We start from the raw sequence: 21,243 nt of genomic DNA on the forward strand, positions 1-21,243 counted from the left end.
GCCCTGGACTGTTCCATGAACAATGTCAGATATATTGTAACGGTTTACGTCCCTAACAAACGACAAATCAGTTTTTTATCCAAACTAATGAAAAAACTCAATCACTTCAAACAGGGTCACCTCGTTCTATGCGGGGATTTTAACATAGTCCTTGACAACTCGATCGATGCATCATCCCGATCGGGCAGAATTGCCTCACCTATGGGCTCCTTCCTGAGAACACATGATCTCTACGACGTCTGTAGATGCCATCACACCACCGAGAGAGACTACTCCTACTTTTCCCCCCGTCACAACTCCTACACAAGGATTGACTATTTTCTAGTGGACAAATGGTCCCTTCCTGATGTCTCTGCCTCTGAAATATCCACTATTACGTGGTCTGACCACGCACCTGTCACCATGTCTCTGAATGACTCCCCTACACGGACAAGGATTTGGAGAGCTAATGCCTCCCTTATTCACTCCCCAACTCACTCTGAATATATCAGAGAACGTTTAACCAAATCTTTCTCCCTCAATGCAGGTTCTGTAGAAGACAATTCTATGCTGTGGAACGTTCACAAGGCGTTCGTAAGGGGGATTTTTATCCAATTGGGGGCTAGAGAGAGGAGGATGAAAGCACAACACCTAGACACCCTTACCTCTGACATAAAAGCTTTGGAAGCTCAAAATCAGTCTACTCCCAGTAATACTACCAAACACAAGTTAGACCTTTTAAGGCAAGAATTAAGAGCCCACTTATTAGATTCCTTTGAGAGGGCCCACACCCATTTCAGAGCCACGCATTACTCCACAGGCAATAAAGCCGGTAAAGCTATGGCTAACAGAATTAAGGGTCACCTCTCTAAAACAAAAATTACCCACCTGTTCCACCCTTCCTCGAACAAGAAACTAATTGACCCCACAGAAATTGCTGATGCCTTCAGCTACTATTATAATACCTTGTATAACTTAAAAGACGACCAGTCAGTGCTCCAACCGTCTCCCCAGGACATAACATAATTTCTCCAAGAAATGAATCTCCCTAAGCTGTCTAAGGATCAATTGGAGTCACTGAACGCCCAGTTTACTCATTTGAAAATTCAACACACGATCTCAGGGCTGCCCTCAAAAAAATCCCCGGGTCCTGATGGCCTTACTAGCGAGTATTACAAGAAATTTGGTTCCATCCTAGTGCCATTTCTAACCAATGTCTGCAATGATGCTGCTTCCTCCTCCTCTCTCCCTCCTGAAATGCTGTCTGCTCTGATTGTCACTCTGCCGAAGCCGGGCAAGGAACCCACCTGTGCCCAAAACTTCCAACCCATTTCTCTCTTAAATTTGGACGCTAAAATCCACGCCAAACTCATAGCCAACCGTTTGATAGATTTAATGTCCCTACTCATACACAAAGACCAATCCGGTTTTACTAAAGGTAGACAAACCTTTGAAGCGACCCGTAGAATTATCAACATCATTCATGCTGCAGAGTCGACTCGAACGCCTTCTCTGCTCCTCTCACTGGACGCGGAGAAGGCGTTCGATCGGGTCCATTGGGGATATATGCACGCAACCCTCACTAAATTTGGATTTCAGGGACCTATACTTTCCGCTATCAAGGTGCTATACTCTTCCAGGTGAGAAAGCCGCCGCTCCAGGTGAGCACCTCCAGGTGATCACTGTCTGCTCAGGAACCAAATAGGTGCTGGCAATGCACAGGATATGCGGATAGAGAAATAGATGGACAGCCGCACTCCAAAAAGTCTTAAAAAAGACGTGCTCTTTATTAATAGGAAAAATGCACAGCATACAATCAGCATACAGTGGGGAAAATAGCTGACGCGTTTCGCATTGACTTTCAATGCTTAATCATAGCTATACTCTTCCCCCTCGGCCCAGGTGTACACCTCGGAAATACTCTCGAAATCTATCACCAATGGCATGCGTCAAGGCTGCGCCTTGTCGCTGCTCATCTTTAATCTCATTATGGAACCTCTAGCGGAGCACATTAGAAACCACAGCACAATAACAGGATTCAAAATTGGCACCTTAGAACATAAATTCAACTTATTTGCAGATGACGTGATAATGCTGACAGATCCCCTTTCCTCCCTGGCTTCGGTACAACTGTTGTTGCAGAGATTTGGTAACGTGTCTTACTACAAAGTAAATGAACATAAATCATATATCTTGGACATAGGTTTAGACGCAATCACCAGCAACTTACTTAGAAACAAATATCCATACCCTTGGGCGGACGCGGGAATACCATACTTAGGTATTACACTAACTAAATCCATGAAGGCTCTATTTCCCCTTAACTATGCTGAAGTGAAACAGATGCTTATCCGAGAAACTAAAAAAAATTCCAAATACAAATTTTCCTGGGCGGGACGACTTGCGGCTTTTAAAATGATGGTTTTACCCAGACTACTTTATATCTTCCGTACACTCCCAATACCGCTACCGCAATCCTACCTTAAAGCCCTGCAATCTATCCTAGGACACTACATATGGCAAGGCAAGAAACCCAGATGCAATCAGGCTAAACTTATCAAACATAGATCTGTAGGAGGCATGGGCCTTGTCGACATTAGGGACTACTATATTGCCACTATACTTTCACAACTAAGAGAATGGATGATAATACGTCCCAACACACTTTGGAGTGATATAGAATCCAACATGATTCCGGGCTCCAATCTATCCCAATGGCTGTTCAGCACGACCACCAAAAACCCACAACTCTACCTATACTCCTCTACCATTCAGGCTTCTGTCAAGGTTTGGAAAACACTAAATTTTTCCAAACGGACAACTCTCCCAACCAAACCTATCCCCATACCTGTAGAGACGCTCAAACTGTTGACTCCTGATCTACATATCCCTACCTGGCTGACTGGGAGAATTACCCACACCCACGAACTACGCCCCCTAGTGACTAACACATCCTTTCTCCATATTCAACGGACCCTCCATGCTCCCGCTTCGGACTACTTTACATATTATAGACTACAACATTGCCTTAAGGCTTATCCCTCTCTAGAAGGTTCCTTACCCACGAACCTGTGGCACTACCTCTTTTCTGATACGGAAAAGGTCAAGGGCACCTCCTTAATTTACTCGACCCTCCAAGAAAAAAACTCCTTCCAAAAGTCCAAACCACTCACCGACTGGGAATCTGACTTCCTTACCCGATTCTCTGACCATCAGTGGCAAACAGCGATTCGATCTATTTACAAATACACCTCTTGTACCTCCCTATGGGAACTTTCACAAAAATTATTATTGAGATGGTACCTGACACCGTCTAGAATAGCTAGATTTCACCCTAACACTTCCCACGAATGTTGGAGAGATTGCAACCACCCTGGCACTCATCTCCACATATTCTGGACCTGCCCATGCATACGGATACTGTGGACATCAGTGGAGTCGGTGCTGCAGGAAATACTTGGTCTTCCCATTTCACTTACCCCCCAACTGGCTGTCCTTAACCTGACCATTGACATACCATCTCCCCTGAGACTGGTGACTTCACACGCTCTATTGGCAACAAGACTTTTAATTGCTAGAAACTGGAAATCTAAGACTGTCCCAACAATATCCGTCGTAGTGAGACTGGTGCAAACCCATTATACTTACGAAATCACCCTGGCACGTAGGAAGCGCTCTTGCTCTACCATATTGACCCTCTGGAACCCATGGCAACTTTGGCATAGTAGCAAGTGGAACCGCTGATACACCCTGTGAATGTACCGATTTATTCTTGATGCTCTCATACCCCTCCCGCCCCTTTCCCCCCTACCCCCCTTTATTAGTATAAATGTATTCTGTTAACACCTTACCTATTGTTTGACATTTCTGTATATGGACAATCTATCTTGTGCAGTACATGACCTGTTCTTGCACGCTTTAAGAATCTCTACTGTATTCTACACTGCTTATTCCTTTATACTCTGGTACTGTTGTATTGCTGTATTTGATGAATACCAATTAAAAATTATTTGAAAGAAAAATGAGGGGTGGGAAATATATCAGTAAAACCAATTTTAACTTCACCCCAAAACAAGCAGAGCTCCTCAACGGAGGAGGTGCAAGTTTAAACAGCTGCTGGCAAAAACTAGCAGCCGAAAAAAGCATCAGAAGATGCACTCACAGCAACCATGTAAATTCTGGAAAAAGCGTGAACGGACGAGCAAGTCGCCGGCTCGCACACCTGTGAGACCGACGCATGAAGTCGAAAAAAAAAACAAAAAAACAGGAAGCACCAATTGCCCTGGTCAAAAGTGCCGTGACCGGAAAGAGGGACCCGCCCCTTAAGAGCATAGGCCTGTATAACAGCCCACCTGATCCACCGATAAATGGTGGTCGACGAGACCGCCAGGCCCTTTTGCGGACCAGACACCGACACAAAAGACAGTCAGAACTCTGAAACTGAGCCGTAGCAGGCTGGTACACCCGCAAAGCGCGTACCACGCCTAAAGTATGAAAGGCAACCTCCGTAGGATGCGCCAGCCGAGGACAGAAGGATGGAAGAACAATGTCCTTATTCCGGCGAAAGGCCAAAACCACCTTCAGAAGAAGGGAAGGTCGCGGGCGCACCACCACCTAATCCTTATGGAGGATCAAGCATGGCGGCTTGCAAGACAAAACTGCCAACTCAGAAACCCCTCTAACAGAGGTAAAGGCCACTAAAGGGGCCAACTTCTGAGATAGTGTCAAGAGAAAATCTCTCTGATGTTTCCAAAAGGAAGGTTCCTGAAGAATCGAGAGCACCAGAGTCAAAACTCATGGTGGAAGAGATGGGCCAAGGGGGGAAAGTATATGACAAACCCCCTGCACACAAAAAGGGACCCACCAGGGAACGGGCCGCAAAAAGGCCACTGAAAGAACACAACCAGGGCTGAAATCTGCCCCCCAAGCGGTGCTTTAAGCAATTTTTAGATCCACTCTAAGCTGTAAAAACAGCAGGACCCTGGACACCGAGTACGTCAGTGGACATCACTCTATCCCTTCGCACCAAGAGATGTAGGCCTGCCAGGTGTGACGGTAGATCCTCTGGAAAAAGACTACCGTGCCCTCAACATTGTTGAGATGACCGAGTCGGACCGACCCCAGTCACTTAAAGTCTGGCTTCCAATAGCCATGTTGAGCAAGTCAGTGACTGTACAACAGGAGGAAGTATGGGACCTCGAGACAGGGACCTCCCGCCCTGGCAACTACCAGGGTACCTCCACTACCAGGTGCCCAATATCGGCGTACCGAAGAACGCCAAGGTCAATCTGGAGCGATTAGAATCATCGGGATCTCCTCTGTGGAGCAGCCAAGGAAGCAACTACAATGGAGGAACGGCAAAAAGTCGCCGATACAGACCCCACAGGGCCACCAGCACGACTTACTCGTCTGTACCAGATAACTAAACCTGGCCACTAACTTTGACACCTGGTGGTGGAGACGAGCAGCCAGGAGATCCATGACCTGTGAGGCTCACCTCCTGCAAGGGAGCCGAAACACCCCAAGCACAAGGACCAGTCGCCCTGGTCCAGCATCTGGCGACTCCAGTAGTCCGCCTGCCAGTATACCTGATGGTAGACCGAAGCCACGGCCGTGGCGTCGTCCGGCTGAAACCAGATCGGATGACCTTGTAACCTCCTCGACCACGAGGAGAAGCATAGCCTGATCGCCTAAAATAGTAGGACAATGAACGGTATACAGCACCTGGTATTCCCAGGCGGTCTCCCACCCAGGCACTAGCCACTGCAGACCCTGGGTAGCTACCGAGTCCAGACGAGAGCGGGCACATTCAGGGAGGTGTGGCCATAGGTCCACGCAAGTCCATCGACTCAGGCCTGACTAGAAACCCCAGGTTCACAACCCGTGAGCCCCCGTAAACACCGACCACTGGAAGGAAGAAATAAATTCCCAGACCGAAGAGTCGGGGATCTCCGTCACTAACTAGGTGGCGCACCAGAATCTGATGATTTCAGACAAGAGATTTTTACCACCTGGACAGCATTTCCCCTGGAAAACCGAGTGTGGAACTGGGCATACAGTACCGCCTCGAAGGAGGCTACCCACAGGCCCCGGACCAGCAGGCGCCCGGAGAGAAGACAGATTGCGTGATGCTAATGCCTTCACCGCAGACTGAAGAGTCTGCAATTTCTCCAGGGGAAGAAGGACCTTCGCCACCGAGGAGTCCGGATCAACCCTAGATACTCCAACACTGAGTCGGAACCAAGCATGCCCAGGATTTAAACCCTGGGTCACACACATGGAAGGCAGGCTTGCTGCCATTGAGCTACACCTTCTGGCCTAAACGTTTAACACCCACCCGAATCTTCGGAGGGTCTGAATGGGAATAACACATCCACTAGGTCTGAGACAAGAAGCTGCTCTCAGAAGAAAGTTGTCCAAGTAGCCAATGAGGCAAAGCCTCGCTGTTCCAACAAAGTTAGGATAAGTGCGAGCTCCCAGCTGAAAACCTATGGTGCCGACGCCAGATCAAAAAGGGAGGGCCACAGGCTGACAGAGACCCTCTCTCACCACGAAGCACAGAAAAAAACACTGAAATGCGCAAAACGGGACATGCATGTATGCGTCCCTGATGTCCGAGGACGCCAGGACATCCCCCGGATGGAGCGCAGCTACCACCGAACGAATGGATTCCATGCGTAACTACCCGACGTTCACAAAAGGTATTTAGGGCCTGAGGCCCATAGAAAACCCCAAACCTCTCATCCTGCAGGAAAGGTAAGATTACCCCGCAGCTTAGCAAGTCCCACACTGCCCAAGGCAGACCGATGAGCCTGGAGAGGAAGACACGAGGAAAGAACTTTGTTCTGTGGATAGGAGGAAACCCTATCTAGTACTCTGAAGCGATCACCTCGCAGACCCACTGGTCGGAGAGCAGGGAGGTTTCACAGAATTGTGAACCTGCAAGCCGCCCCTCACACCTACAGACAGGGAGGGAAGGCTACATATATTGGCAGGATTTGGGTGCCAGCGTGATCGGCTTACGCACCCAGGGACGGATTAGTCCCCCAGCTGGGCCTTTGATGGCCACCCCTGGAAGGGTGGCCCCTAAATAATACACACACATAGGGGTAGATTCAGGTAGATTGGCGCATCTTTATACCGGCGTAGCGCATCTTATTTGGGATACGCCAACGTATATCAGAGAGGCAAGTACAGTATTCACAATGCACTTGCTCCTAACGTTGCGCTGGCGTAACTTAATTTCGTCGGCGTAAGTGTAAGTGGGTGTGACTTTATGCAAATGATGGTCGGAATGTGGAGTAGTGATATACGCCCGGCGTATCTTGAGCGGAGCATGCGCAGTGAAGTGGACGTATGATCGCTCCCCTGTGCGCATGCTCACAACTACGCCGGCCCAACTTCCTGGGATACGCCGAGCCTATAAATACGCCCAGACATGCGCCCGTCCGGCGCAAAAGTACATCCTGATTCCCCCCCCCCCCTATAGGGAAAGTACTTTTGTGAGGCAATGTCGGCTGGTGCAAATACCCAGAGGAAGAGGAAGGATCGGAGGAAGAGGAAACTATTGCCCGGAGAAGAGGGCAATTATTGTTGCGGGCATAGTTGAAAACGATAAGTTTCTCCATGGTGCCCTCAGTCACCAGACAAGCAAGGCCCGTAAAAAGGAGATCTTGACACAGCTCAGCCTGGAGGTCAGTGCCGTGGGAAATGCCACCAGGACCACACAAGACATTCAAAAAAAGATCAATGATCTTAAAAGGAAGGTCCGGGAAAAGCTGGGTGCTATTGCACATCATGCCAGGGGCACAGGAGGAGGACCACCCTGTACTGTGCGGTTGACCTCGGAGGATGAGTTAATCGCACAGTGCCTGCAGCGTGAGCAGGTGGAGGGCATGGAGGGGGTACGACTCCGGAAACCAGGCCTTGAGGACAGGTAAGTGTGTTTTATCTCCTATACGGTGTGTAGCATGTGAGGGGGTGGAAGGGAACATGTGACAAGTGTGTGGGTCTACCAACATGTGAATGTTTTGTGTCATCCACAGATGTGCAGGAGGGAGCTCGGCCGTCGTCGGCTGCAGGGCGACCCACGCCATCCAGGGTTGAGAGTGCCCACACCTCTCCCCTGGAGGAAGTAGAGGAGGAGCACGGGGACCTGGAGGATGCCATTTTTATAGTTGAGGAAAATCCCAGCATCCCTGAACCCTCTCAACCCTCCTCCCCCATCCCTGAACCCTCTGAACCCTCCTCCCCCATCCCTGAACCCTCCCAACAATAGGGAGAGTAGTCACCTATACATGACACTCGGAGGGTCCACCACCGGAGAAGAAGCCCACCTTTTAAAAAGGCTCTCCTCAAAGGGGCACTGTACCGCCCGGCGGTGAGGGACTACAAAAGCCCTCAACTGCTGTTCTTATTCCGCCTCTTAGAAATTAACAAAGAAGGGCACAGAAGGAAAAAACCTACACAGAGCGGTCTGATTTGTGTGATCCAAAAAAGACAGAGCCCTTGGCGGAAACCCAGCTGCACTTTCCAGCTTAGGAGAGTCCCTTGCAGCAGTGAGAAGCGCACACACAAATGCCTTATCCTGCTTCTTTTTTTTTTCTTACTACCCAGGTACCTGGTCCATGGCTCCATAACAGAGCATTCCCCAGGGGATAACGGGGGAAGGGGCACTCTTTTACCGCCCGTTCGCAGTCCACCCCCACCCTGGCACAAACGTGTCCAGGACTAACAATAAAACCTCTGTGGGAATCCCAGGTGCGAACACCTGCTGCCACCACCAGCATGTTGGGGAAGGACCCAGATAATGACTCCAAATATTAATAATATTTACATAGTGTGTATGTATAATATGCACACCTGTCCTTACAAATAAACAAAATCTCCTAGAGCCCTATTCAGGGCCTCTCACCTACTTGCTGCGCTGATCAGGGGTACCCAGGGGACTCACCTCGGGAGGAGACTGCCCAGCACTGCTGTCCGCTCTTAGCACACAGCGTGTGAGAGGAAAAAAACAGTGAGGTAACTGTGTGGCATGTGCAGTGACCTGTGTGCCAAATGGCGGCAAAATGCCACGTTTATAAATGAAAAGCCTCCTAGGCTTAGTGCTTATTCATAGCCATGAATAAGCACTAACTAAGTGTGAAACACGTCGGCTGTTTTTGATTTCTGCTGTGTATTTGCGGTGTTTGCTCATGTTCCTTCAATAAAGACAACTCAAGAGTAATTTGGTGTGCGGCTGTCCATCCGTCCTTTGCTACTTTCCATTGCCTAGTGCATTTCCGGCACCCACATCCACCTGGACTTATCCACAATTGCACTTGGGATTTCCCTGGAGCGGTGAACCCCACCTCCCTTAGCTTTCAGTAACTGCTCCTCAGAAATCAAGCAGTGAGGTTCCACCTTTCTACTTGGGGACAATACACTAGGAGAGGAGATCCTCTTGGATTGGTAATATCCATGGGGGTTCTGCAGCAAGTTCTTTTAGTATAGGGCCAATGCAGTGCAATAAAGGCTCAAGGAGGTGCTCTCTGCTTGGAACTTCCTTAAAAACAGTTGGCAAAAGCACTGGCGGGAGGGGGAGGGGGGTGTATAACACTTGGTGAATGTCCACTTTTGTGTCGGAGTGTCCACCCCGAGCGCGCCGTCCTACCTCTTCAGGGAAAAGAAGATGGATGAAACCTTTCTGTTTTCTCTTAAAGCGGGGGTTCACCCAAACAACACATTTTTAACATTAGATTGAGGCTAATTGTGGGAAGCACAATCGGGTTTTTTTTTTTAAATCAATGCAGTACATACCGTTTTAGAGATAGATGTTCTCCGCGGCTTCCGGGTATGATCTGCGGGACTGGGCGTTCCTATTTGATTGACAGGCTTCCGACCGTCGCATACAGCGCGTCACGAGTTGCTGAAAGTAGCCGAACGTCGGTGCGCAGGCGCCGTATAGAGCCGCACCGACGTTCGGCTTCTTTCGGCAACTCGTGACGCGCTGTATGCGACGGTCGGAAGCCTGTCAATCAAATAGGAACGCCCAGTCCCGAAGATCAAACACGGAAGCCGCGGAGAACATCTATCTCTAAAACGGTATGTACTGCATTGATTTAAAAAAAAAACACCCGATTGTGCTTCCCACATATAGCCTCAATCTAATGTTAAAAAAATTTTTTCGGGTGATCCCCCGCTTTAAGGCGAATAGGTCCACCTGCGGGACTCCCAATCTTTAGGTAATCATTCTGAAAACTTTTTGGTCTAGGATCTAGTAACTTTTTTTAAATTCTCCCTGCTGAGGCAATCGGCCACTTGGTTCAATTCCCCTTTTAGGTGTACTGTTTAAAAAAAGGGACAGCATGTTGTTCTCTGCCCAGTTCAGCATTTCCTCTGACAGGGACCACAAGGTTCTGCTCCTTGTTCCCCCGTTTGTCGACACCTTTGGTCAGACCTGATTTGTATGTGGTGACCACCCAGTTCTTTCTAAAAGGTAATAAGCACTAGAAGAACTGCTCTAAATTCTTTCCACTTGGAGGATCTCTTCACCTCCTCCTTTTTCCACACTCCCTGTATCACCCGGGGGCCTACATGTGTGCCCCACCCTACGCTGCCTGCACCTGCTGTCACTATCTTGATGACTGGTAGGAGCCACACCCATCCCTGGGTGAGGTTATCCGATCTTCTCCACACCACAAAAACCTCTTCACTTGTGTTGGTATGTGCACTTGTGCATCCAAGGACTCGTCTGTGGTCCCACATTTTTAAGATGAATATCTGTAGGGGGCGAAAATTTTATCCTGGCCACTGTACTGCCGGAATCGTGGAGATAGATCAGTAGCCCCAATGCAGACATTGCCAACCTTGTTGAGCATGGCCAACTGTTCTGCAACATCTTCATAGCATCTTGAATTTTTTGCACCTTCTCCTTGGGCAAAAACACTTTGTTGTGTTGAATCCAAGATGTAACCCAAGTTTGATCTGCTAGGCGGGGATCAGGTTGGACTTTTCTATATTCAACAACCAACCTAGGTTTTCTAGAAAATCTTGGGTATACTTCAGATCTTTTGCTAACCTCTCTGGTGAGGGTGCAAAGCTTACCTAGATAGGTGATTAGAGAGATGCCCCTGATTAAGTGTCACCAGGGCTTCTGTCATGACCTTTGATAAGATCCTAGGCGAGGAGGAAAGGCCGAAAGGGCCTGGAATTGAAGGTGGATCGTTTCTTCCTTTGTTTTTATTGCTAGTCTTCTGGCAGTTTTGAGCGATAGAGATCTGTAAATACACATCTTTTAGGTCTAGATATGCCATATGACTATTTGGGGGTAGTAATGCTTTTAATGAAAAAAATGTAATCCATCCTGAACCTTTTGTAGCTTACGACAGGTTTAAGGGTTTGAGATTTAGTATCAGTTTGAATTTACCTGAGGGCTTCTGTACCACAAACACGTGAGAGTAGAAGCCGTTGCCTACTCCTTACTGTGGTATATGGCTTACCACATTTTGTCCCATCAGTTCCCTTATGGCTTCCAATAGACCTCTGGCCCTTTTTCGCTTTTTGGAAGTTCCGTGATGTAAAGTCTGTTTGGGGGTGGTTTTGAGAATTCTAAGTAATACCCCCCTTTCTCACAATTCTTAATGTGAACTGGCTAGAGGAAACTGCTTCCCATTGTGGGAGGAAAGCCCCCAATCTTTCTCCCACTGTGACCGACTTGTCACTGTTTGTTACGGGCTTGATCAGAAGGACAAAAAAATTGTTCCTCCTTCCCTCTCTGTCTGCAGGGTCTTTGTTGATTTTCAAACCTAGGCGCTCCAAAGCATTTTGGTACTCGCGATCTCTTCTTGGCTTGTCCCCAGGGCAGTTTATGTTTGAGTAGGTCCGTGTGCCTTGAGACTTGGGAGAATGCTGCGTCTAGTTTTTGGGATTTTGTTCCAAACTGACGCTGGATCGTGTTTTAACCCCTTTGAAAATAAGTGTTTCCTTTCCGGGTCCTGCCATTCCTTTTTTATTGCTAAGACCTCGTGGACTGGGAAGACTTTACTTTTTTGCTCCCCCAGGCCCTGATACATTTGGTCATGTAGTGAAAGTTTTTTTCTCAGACTGAATACCCAGTGTGGTATAGATGCCCCCCCAGGAGGTTTCCCACCTCGAGTGAAAGCTTGTACCGGGAAGGTTTCCTGCAATCCCCTTCCAGAGCTTCCCCCTCTGATTCCTGGGAACCTGAGGCTGCACTGTCTGGCTCCTCTTCTGCTTCCTTCCTTGTGGTCTCTGGAAGGCCTGCACTAGTGGATGGTAATGCTTGCGTTCTTGGTAACATGACCTGCTGAACTGGCAGAGGAGCAGTCTGAGGCTGCAGGATCTGATAACCCACACAAAAGATTTTCTAAATGATTCAAAAAGTGTTAGCTCACTGCAGGAATGCAGCCCTGGAACGTGTGGGCTCCTCCCCTCTGGCACCAAGAGGGCTCCCCCCCCCCCAACAGCTTTCCCCCAGGGGAAATGGGGTATGAGGATCTCCTCCCTGGGTCCCCCTTACCTTGGTATAGCTGGAGATGGCATCTGCTGAAGCAGTCTGGTTGCCCTCTGCTTCAGACATCCTTGGGAGGCCACTGGAGCCTGTGCCGTCTCTACAGCATTTGGGGCCCCTCTCCAGCCTGCGCCTGGCCCCTTTTCAGCTTCCAGTGGTTGGAACCAGAAGCCACGGCTTGAGGTTTCCAGAGCCGGTCATCTGTAGACTCATGGACTGCAACTTCAAATACCGCCCTTGGTACTGAAAAACATGGTTCCCCTGCTTTCTCCCACCCTCAGGGATGCAGGGGCACCGATCCATGGACCTGGTAAGCCCCCTGGCCATAGTCCAAGGAGCCGCTGCCCCCTTCTAGGACTTCCAGCCTAAGCCTCCTTGGCTTCGGTTCTCCATGCAGCATCTCCCCTCCGGATGAAACGACAATAACTGAGGAGCCAGCAGGGGAGGAGAAAAAATTAAAGTGAGCTGGGGTGGTGTTTCCAGCAAAGGGGGGGAGCCAAGGTCTCAGGTGGCTGTCCTGAAAGACAATTAGGGGAAAGGATAAAGTTAAGAGATGAGTCCTATAATGTATTAGATGTTATACAAAAAAGGGGTAGAGAAAGGAAGCGCCACCTAAGTGCAGTATTAAAGAGGTTCTTTTAATGACACATTGTACAAAACACACTTACAAGAAGGTAAGGAAAGAAGGCTCATCTGTAACATCCTGTAGTCCTCGTCCCGGATCCATGGGCTGCTTTAGAAGTGAAGAAAGCAGAATGTGTGGAGTCTTCAGGCCTGTCCTGTGGCCTTCAGGATGAAGTCTGTTCCAGCCTCACAGGTCACGTGACAGGTCACGTGATTACTTCCAAGGAACACATCCGGGAGGAGACAGGGACAGGGAGAACAAAGGCTGATTGGGAACCTCTTTAATACTGCACTTAGGTGGCGCTTCCTTTCTCTACCCCTTTTTTGTTTACCACAGAGTCAGCTCTCTGAGGACAGCAGCCGCCATTGAACAGCCACATCACCTGCATTTTTAACCATTGAACTGCCTGTTACTACTATTTCCAATGGACTAATCACCATACTCCTACCCATACATGTACTTTGTATCTGCGCTGACAGTTACCTCTCCTACTATATTATTAGATGTTATGATGGTCCTTCTGAAATTACAGAAAAATGTAAGCAGACATGGAACTTAAAGTGACATTAAACCCAGACTATGAAACACTCTCTTTACATGCTATATAACAGAGTGTTCATACTCACAAAGCCACAGAAGCATTAATTTTGTGTAGACTGGAATATACTTGGTTGATCCTGGCTTCAGCTGTCCTTCCCATCTTTCCTGTGTCCCCACTATACGCTTAGATTGTTTAGACCAGATGTTTCCTCTATGGAGCATGCTCAACTTCAATTCCCTTCCAAGCTCTTTATTTGCTCCTTTTTCTCATCTATGCAGCTCACATGAGTAAAGAGTCACTAAGGTGGGCTTATACAAAGTGGTAAATGACAAACCCCAAGGAGGGCTTGGATGCAAGCTGTCCTCTGAACAAAATTAAAGTTAGTGTCAATAATCTTTAATGCTGTCTACAACATATGAATGCACAAAAAAATATACATTTGATGTCCAAAAACAGTTAGGGCTAGATTCAGGTAGCTGCGCGCATTATTACGGCGGCACAGCATATCGTATTTATGCTGCGCCGCTGTAAGTTATAGAGGCAAGTGCTGTATTCACAAAGCATTTGCCTCCTAACTTACGGCGGCGTAGCGTAAATGGGGCCGGCGTAAGTGCGCCTAATTCAAATGAGGGGGGCGTGTTTTATTGAAATTAATGTTGACCCCGCGTATTTTACGTTTTTTTACAAACGGCGCATTCCGCCGAAAATCGCCATTGCTTTCGACGTGAACGTAAATTACGTCCAGCCCTATTTGCAAACGATGTAAAAAATTCAAAATTCAAAGCGGGAACGACGTCCATACTTAACATTGGCTGCGCCTCCTAATAACAGGAGTAACCTTACGCCGGAAAAGCCTAACGTAAACGACGTAAAAAAATTGCGCCGGGCATACGTACGTTTGTGAATCGGCGTATCTAGGTCATTTGCATATTCTACGCCGAAAACAACAGAAGCGCCCCAAGCGGCCAGCGTAAAAATGCACACAATTATACGCCGCCGTATTCAAGTTACGTCGGCGGAGGAAGCCTATTTTTTCTACGTATCTGCCTTTGAGAATCGGCGTAAAGATACGACGGCGCAGATTTGAGATTACGCCGGCGTATCTGGAGATACGCCACCGTATCTTCTTGCTGAATCTAGCCCTTATTTTATATCTATAATCTAATCTAAATTCCTCTTCTGAAACTTTTATTTTAGGCATGTGACTGGCACAGAACCAATTAGGTCTGGCCAAAAACCAGACTCGCACTGTAGAGAGCATACATAAGCAGCGTAATAGAAGCCCCTCCCAAAGAGCTTTCCCTGCAGATGCCAAACAGGGAAAGATTGTGTGACCGCACAACAGCGCTGCAGAAATAAGGTATTTAGAGAATTAAAAATAAATACAGTTGCATGATATACGTGAATGAATTATGGAAATTAACACTTCTCTGTTTGGCATCACTTTAATTAAGGCATTTTTATCAGTTTCGGGTTTCGGTTTAGCAGGAACCATTCAAATTGCGATCCATCTATGGGCAGGCTGGTTGTACTTTAGTCGATCTATAGATCAACATACGTGCAACCAGCCTGTCTGTTTTAAATTTTGTGCGATTACTCGATTATTACGCGATTATTCGATTATGTCGAACGGAGAGACTGATATATGTAGACAGGGGGTTGCCTTTTTTTTTTCTAAAGCACAACAACAATGACTGAAAATCAAATTAAAGCTCAACACACACACATTACAACCCATGTGTACAAATCACCTTTTGATCTACCGACAACTATGTAGTGCCAGGGCCTGCCTAACTGGATACAAATTGATAGCATAGATTAGCTAGGCCCCCTATTGTAAATCTAAAGCCGATTGTACAAGGATAGTATAGTCTGACTAATGTGACCCTTCAAAGTAGTTTTCGATTTCACGAACTAAAAGAAAGTAATAAAGCATACTTTTTTCTTCAACGCTGTATACTTACTTTTACTACTTTCACACTGTGGAATTTCGGGTACCCACTCACTATCAATGTTGCATGAGATTGAACTGGATCCTCTCAGACTGAAGCCTTTATTGCACTCAAACGAAATAACAGAATCCAATGTATATGGGCCAGTGAACCCCGACAGTCTTCTTGAATTTTTAACATCTGGATTAGCGCAATTTACAGCTAAAGAGTAGGAGAAAAAATAAATAAAGATCAATGGAGGTAACATATAAAAGGTGACATTCTCCTGCACTACATTAACCACTTGCCTCCCACAAAGTGGTTACGTTATCCAGACCGGACATTCGATGACGTGATCAGGATAACAAGCTGGCGTGGCACGCAGCGATCTGAGGTGCTGTGTGTCAGTCTGACACACCGCATCTCAGATCATTGTATGGAGCCTCTGACAGAGGCTTCTTACCACGAGATCAGCTCTGATCATCGCGTGAACCAGAAAGTGACGGTAAATGGCTTTTCTCAGTTTGCGCTGATAGGGAGAGCTGTTCGGTGGCTCTCCCTGTCGGGGGTGGTATGTGCTGATAATCAGCACATTCTCAGTGCAGCCCCCATCAGAGGTGCCAATCACTGCCCATCAGCTGCCAGCCTGTGCTCCATAAAGAACGCCTGTCAGTGCCAATCAGTGCCCCATCAGATGCCACTCAGTAATGCACGTCAGTAGCCCATCAGTGCTGCCTAGCCAGTTCTGCCCCATCAGTGCTGCCTAGCCAGTTCTGCCCCATCAGTGCTGCCTAGCCAATTCTGCCCCATCAGTGCTGCCTAGCCAGTGCCGTCCATCAGTGCTGCCTAGCCAGTGCCGCCCATCAGTGCTGCCTAGCCAGTGCCGCCCATCAGTGCTGCCTAGCCAGTGCCGCCCATCAGTGCTGCCTAGCCAGTGCCGCCCATCAGTGCTGCCTAGCCAGTGCCGCCCATCAGTGCTGCCTATCCAGTGCCCCCCATCAGTGCTGCCTATCCAGTGCCCCCCATCAGTGCTGCCTATCCAGTGCCCCCCATCAGTGCTGCCTATCCAGCGCCGCCCATCATTTTTCCCCCCCAAAATTTCGGTTAGTTTAGCAAAAAATAAAAACTCCAGTGGTGATCAAATACCACCAAAAGAAAGCTTTATTTGTGGGAAGAAAATCATAAAAATGTCATTAGGATACAGTGCACAATTGTCATTTAAAGTGCGACAGTGCTGAAAGCTGAAAATTGTCCTGGGCAGGGAGGGGTGAAAGTGTCTAGCTTTAAAGTGGTTCAAATATTTTACATTTAAAAAAATTATCTATAAGCATCACCAATCATGTATGCAAAATGTTAAAGGCCAAGTCCAAGTTTTTGATCAGGTTTCATGCTGTACCCATATAGGGTGTAACATGAAGCACATACATGCACACAATGCCCCAAACAGCCCTCCACCTCCCTCCTCTACCTGAGGCTCCATTTACATTTAGCACGGGTGCCCAAGAAACACAGACAACTTCAATACCTTAGAATTTTTATTGACAATTCTTTAAAAGCCCCATGGTCATCAGTTTAGAGTTAACTGTGAATAAGGAGCCTAGAAGTGTTGCTTTCACTCAGCTGTGTGTGGTGATATGCAACATGTATACCACAATCAACAATTTCACGCATGTGAGGAAATTTAGATGCTTGGGTGCAACTTTCATTTAATTCACTTGTTTTTTTTAAATAAACTTTGAGGGTGTTTGTAAGTGATCCAAATGTGCAGCTGCTGGATCACTTCCATCTGACAACAGATAGGCTTGTCAGATATACATACATACACTCTCAGTGGCTGCAGCCACTTGAAGTATGTGTAAATCCCCTGAAACCACTGCTGTAGTACCATCTAGTAGCAGGGTAATGTTGATCAATGCAAAGTTAGCACTTAGGAACTAAAAACATACATGCATCATACATTCTAAGAGTACAACTGAGTGAGAAACCCAAAGATCTGGGTGCTCTGATGGGGGGGGGGGGGGGGGAGGAACGGGCGGATTCTGTTTGGGGCAACGCATTTGACCAGAGCTCTCCACATAGCCTGCTGTTTACAGCTTATTTAGCAGCAGGTTCCCATTTCTCAATGGGTAAAAACAGGGGGACATGTGCCCGAAAAAAAAGGGAACCAATTCGCTACCACCTACACCAGCTCCTTCAGGCATAAAAGCCTATTTCAATCTAACTGCAAGTTTGGCTGCTCTTGATGGAGACAAGATGGTGTCAGATCCTTCAGGATGCACCAAGCAAAGGCACCCTCCCCTAACTGAGAGACGACTCACTCAGCCTGGAGACCGGCCTGATGAATTTTCTGATCCCAACCACACTCCAACACATACTCCCTCCAAAAGACAAACACTGGCATGATGGGGAGATCCCATTCAGACACCCCATGCCACCTACCAGAGAACCCGAAACTCACACAGATCGATCATACCCAGAATACCATAGAAGACCCTACTCTGCAGCTAACCCTGGCAGGAGAGGACCACTAGTCATTCATGCCTCCCTCAAGCGAGCCTAGTGGAGGACCTACCTGTAGGATATGTATAATGTAAGGAGATTATATATATATATATATATATATATATATATATATATATATATACTCCTGAATGTACATGCATAGACAGGCAGCCATGACTAAGCACTGACGCCAGTGCGAAACGCGTTGGCCATACTGTTGTTTGTGGGCTTGCAGTGACTGTATGCACAGTTGAAAATAAAGACATCTCTTTTTAAGAAAATTTTGGAGTGCGGCTGTCCAGCTTTTGTCCTTTTATTTTTGCTATTACCAGCATTGCCAGCACCCTGGTGGTTCAACAACCCTTGATCATCCACGAGGCTCACCTGGAGCGGTGAGAATTCTGTCTGTGCATAGACAGGTAGCAGTCCCTTTTAGAATTGTCAGACTCTTTGTATGCCAATTCTATCAAAAAGAACAAAAGAAAGTAGCCGGAAACTCCAGAATCCAATAATTTGTCTTTATAGACAAGTAAAAAGAGTTGATCAAGGCTTTTTTGCCGAAACATGTAAGCTCTATTTACTTACCTACAGTATATGTAGCAATAAAGACAAAATTATTGGATTCTGGAGTTTCTGGCTACCTTCTTTTGAATATATGCAAAGGGGATGAAAATCCTTTAGCCTTGGCACCCAGCAGAAAAACTTCATTCCATAATTGATGGGAGTTGTCATTGTTGAGAGCGCTGCATTCATTTCTGCTATGCTAATTCTTGATTCAATTTAAAAAGCCAACGTAAACTGTAATGAGAAAAGGGTTGTAAACACTAGGGCCGAAACAACGAATTTATTAATCGACAACGAATCGATTATGGAATGAATCGATTACAATTTTCATAATCGATTAATCGGCCAGTAACATAATGGGGTTAAAAAAACTAAAATTAGCCATTTATAGTACAAAAAAGCAAATCGCTACTGTAAATATTACTTTCACTGTCCCACAGTAAAAAAAATTAACCCCTTACAGTAGCAATTATTTGCTCTTTTTGTACTTATTTTTGTTTTTTTTAACCCCATTATGTTACTAAACATCTCAGGCCTGGGTTCACAACCTCTGTTTTTTGGTGCTTTTTGCAGAAACACACTACAGTTCATTTACATATTTTCCTATGGGACACATTCACATCCATGATTTTTTTTTCAGCTGCTGCGTATTTGGAAAGGGCAAGGACTTTTTAACGCAAAACGGTGCTATTTAGTTTTTTTGGTTCAATATACTTCAATGGAGAAGCTGCAGAAATGTGGCAATTTGTGTTTTGTAATCTGCCCAACAACAAATTGGGCCAATTTTTTTTAAAAATGCTAATTTTTCTTTTTTTTAAGGCTATTATCCGATTAATCGAAACAATAATCGGCCAACTAATCGATTATGAAAATAATCGTTAGTTGCAGGCCTAGTAAACACTACTGTATAGCTTGCCTAAAGCTAGCCATAGGTAGAATTTTGAACAAATATTCTTAGGAAAATAATGTTCTGAGAAAGACGTTTAAAATGTTCTGATATTTTTCGAAGAATGTTTGTTCAAAATTCTATCCATCTAGGTGATTAACACGAAGATCAAAAGTATTTGATCAACCATTCTGCTGCCTTTACAGCTTAGTAGATGGTTTAGTAAACTACATCAGAGAAAGATTTTTAATTGCCAAAATAAGTATTATGGAAGGGTCTAAAATATAGTATACAATACTGCATGCATGGAGGCCACCTAGGTGCCTATCGGAGATTCAGTATAGATTTGCTATGACATAAAAGAACAGCGAGTTGAATGGGACTCTAAAGGATTCTGATTGTCTTGCGTCGCTCCTATTAGAACGGTTCCATTGCATTCAATGGGACGCGACTCAGCCGCCTGACGAGTCGCCCCAGTGTGAACCGGCTCTAAGCATTGTGTTTTTTTATTATTATAGCGATTCATATCACAATTAATATTAGCAGAACTTTAACAGAATAATCAATTTTAGGAACAGACACGAGTACATATTTATATTTTAGGTATGGAGAGCCCCCCTATTTTTTTCAGTCAGTGATGACAGCAGTCCCGTAAGTAAATCCTTCACTTGAGACCTGTAAGGAGGCTTGTTACAAAAGACCAGTGAAAACCCAAAAGCTGTGTTGTGACTCAAAAGTCTGGTAGTGAGTTAGGAGTCTTATCCTCAAAGCAAATACATTTTGAACCCCAAAAAAATGTAATCTGTTATGGAAATTAACGCTTTTTGGTTTAGATAAATTTAATGAAGCAATATTTAGAAAAAAAAATTTTGATAGCAACATTTCAGAAAGTAACTAGCCGAAAGTCGATCCATCTATGGGCAGGCTGGTTGTAATGAAGTTGATCTATTGATCAACATCAGTACTGCCACCGGCAACAGCAGCCATAATTACTGTAGCAGTAATAATTGTATTCTGATAGCGGGGAAATCTCCAGCTGTCAGAATACCATAGAGCAGAGAAGGTTTCCCCTTCAATACTGACTGTGAGAAGAGGCATTTAACAAAAGTGAGTACACCCCTAAGTGAAAATGTCCAAATTGGGACCAAATAGCCATTTTCCCTCCTCGGTGTCATGAGACTCGTTAGTGTTACAAGGTCTCAAGTGTGAGTGGGGTGCAGGTGTGTTAAATTTGCCTCGCCATGGTCGACCAAAGAAGCTGAGTGCACATGCTCAGTCAATTCCAGGAGGTTGTCTCTGGGAAATAGACGCATTGCTGCAGAGATTGAAGGGGTAGGGGGGTCAGCATGTCAGTGCTCAGACCATATGCCGCACACTGCATCAAATTGGTCTGCATGGCTGTTGTCTCAGAATAAAGCCTCTTCTAAAGATGATGCAGAAGAAAGCCCACAAACAGTTTGCTGGAGATAAGCAGACTAAGGACATGTCTTACTGGAACCATGTCCTGTGGTCTGATGAGACCAAGATAAACTTATTTGGTTCAGATAGTGTCAAGCGTGTGTCGCGGCAACCAGGTAAGGAGTACAAAAGACAAGTGTGTCTTTCTTACAGTCAAGCATGGGGGTGGGACTGTCATGGTCTAGGGCTGCATGAGTGCTGCCGGCACTGGGGAGCCACAGTTCATTAAGGGAACCATGAATG

At 46.4% G+C, this 21,243-nt stretch overlaps 1 protein-coding gene across 1 annotated transcript in view; it reads right to left on the reverse strand.

The window, feature by feature from the left end:
* LOC120928429 (C4b-binding protein alpha chain-like) overlaps positions 1-21,243 on the reverse strand; it is a 217,912-nt gene that overhangs the window by 91,325 nt on the left and 105,344 nt on the right. Inside the window, exon 8 of the mRNA XM_040339535.1 lies at positions 15,624-15,812. Within this exon, the coding sequence (XP_040195469.1) occupies positions 15,624-15,812 (189 nt within the window). The remainder of the gene's footprint in view (positions 1-15,623; positions 15,813-21,243) is intronic.

This window comes from Rana temporaria, chromosome 2 (genome assembly GCF_905171775.1).
Source record: "Rana temporaria chromosome 2, aRanTem1.1, whole genome shotgun sequence".
Classification (NCBI taxonomy): domain Eukaryota; kingdom Metazoa; phylum Chordata; class Amphibia; order Anura; family Ranidae; genus Rana; species Rana temporaria.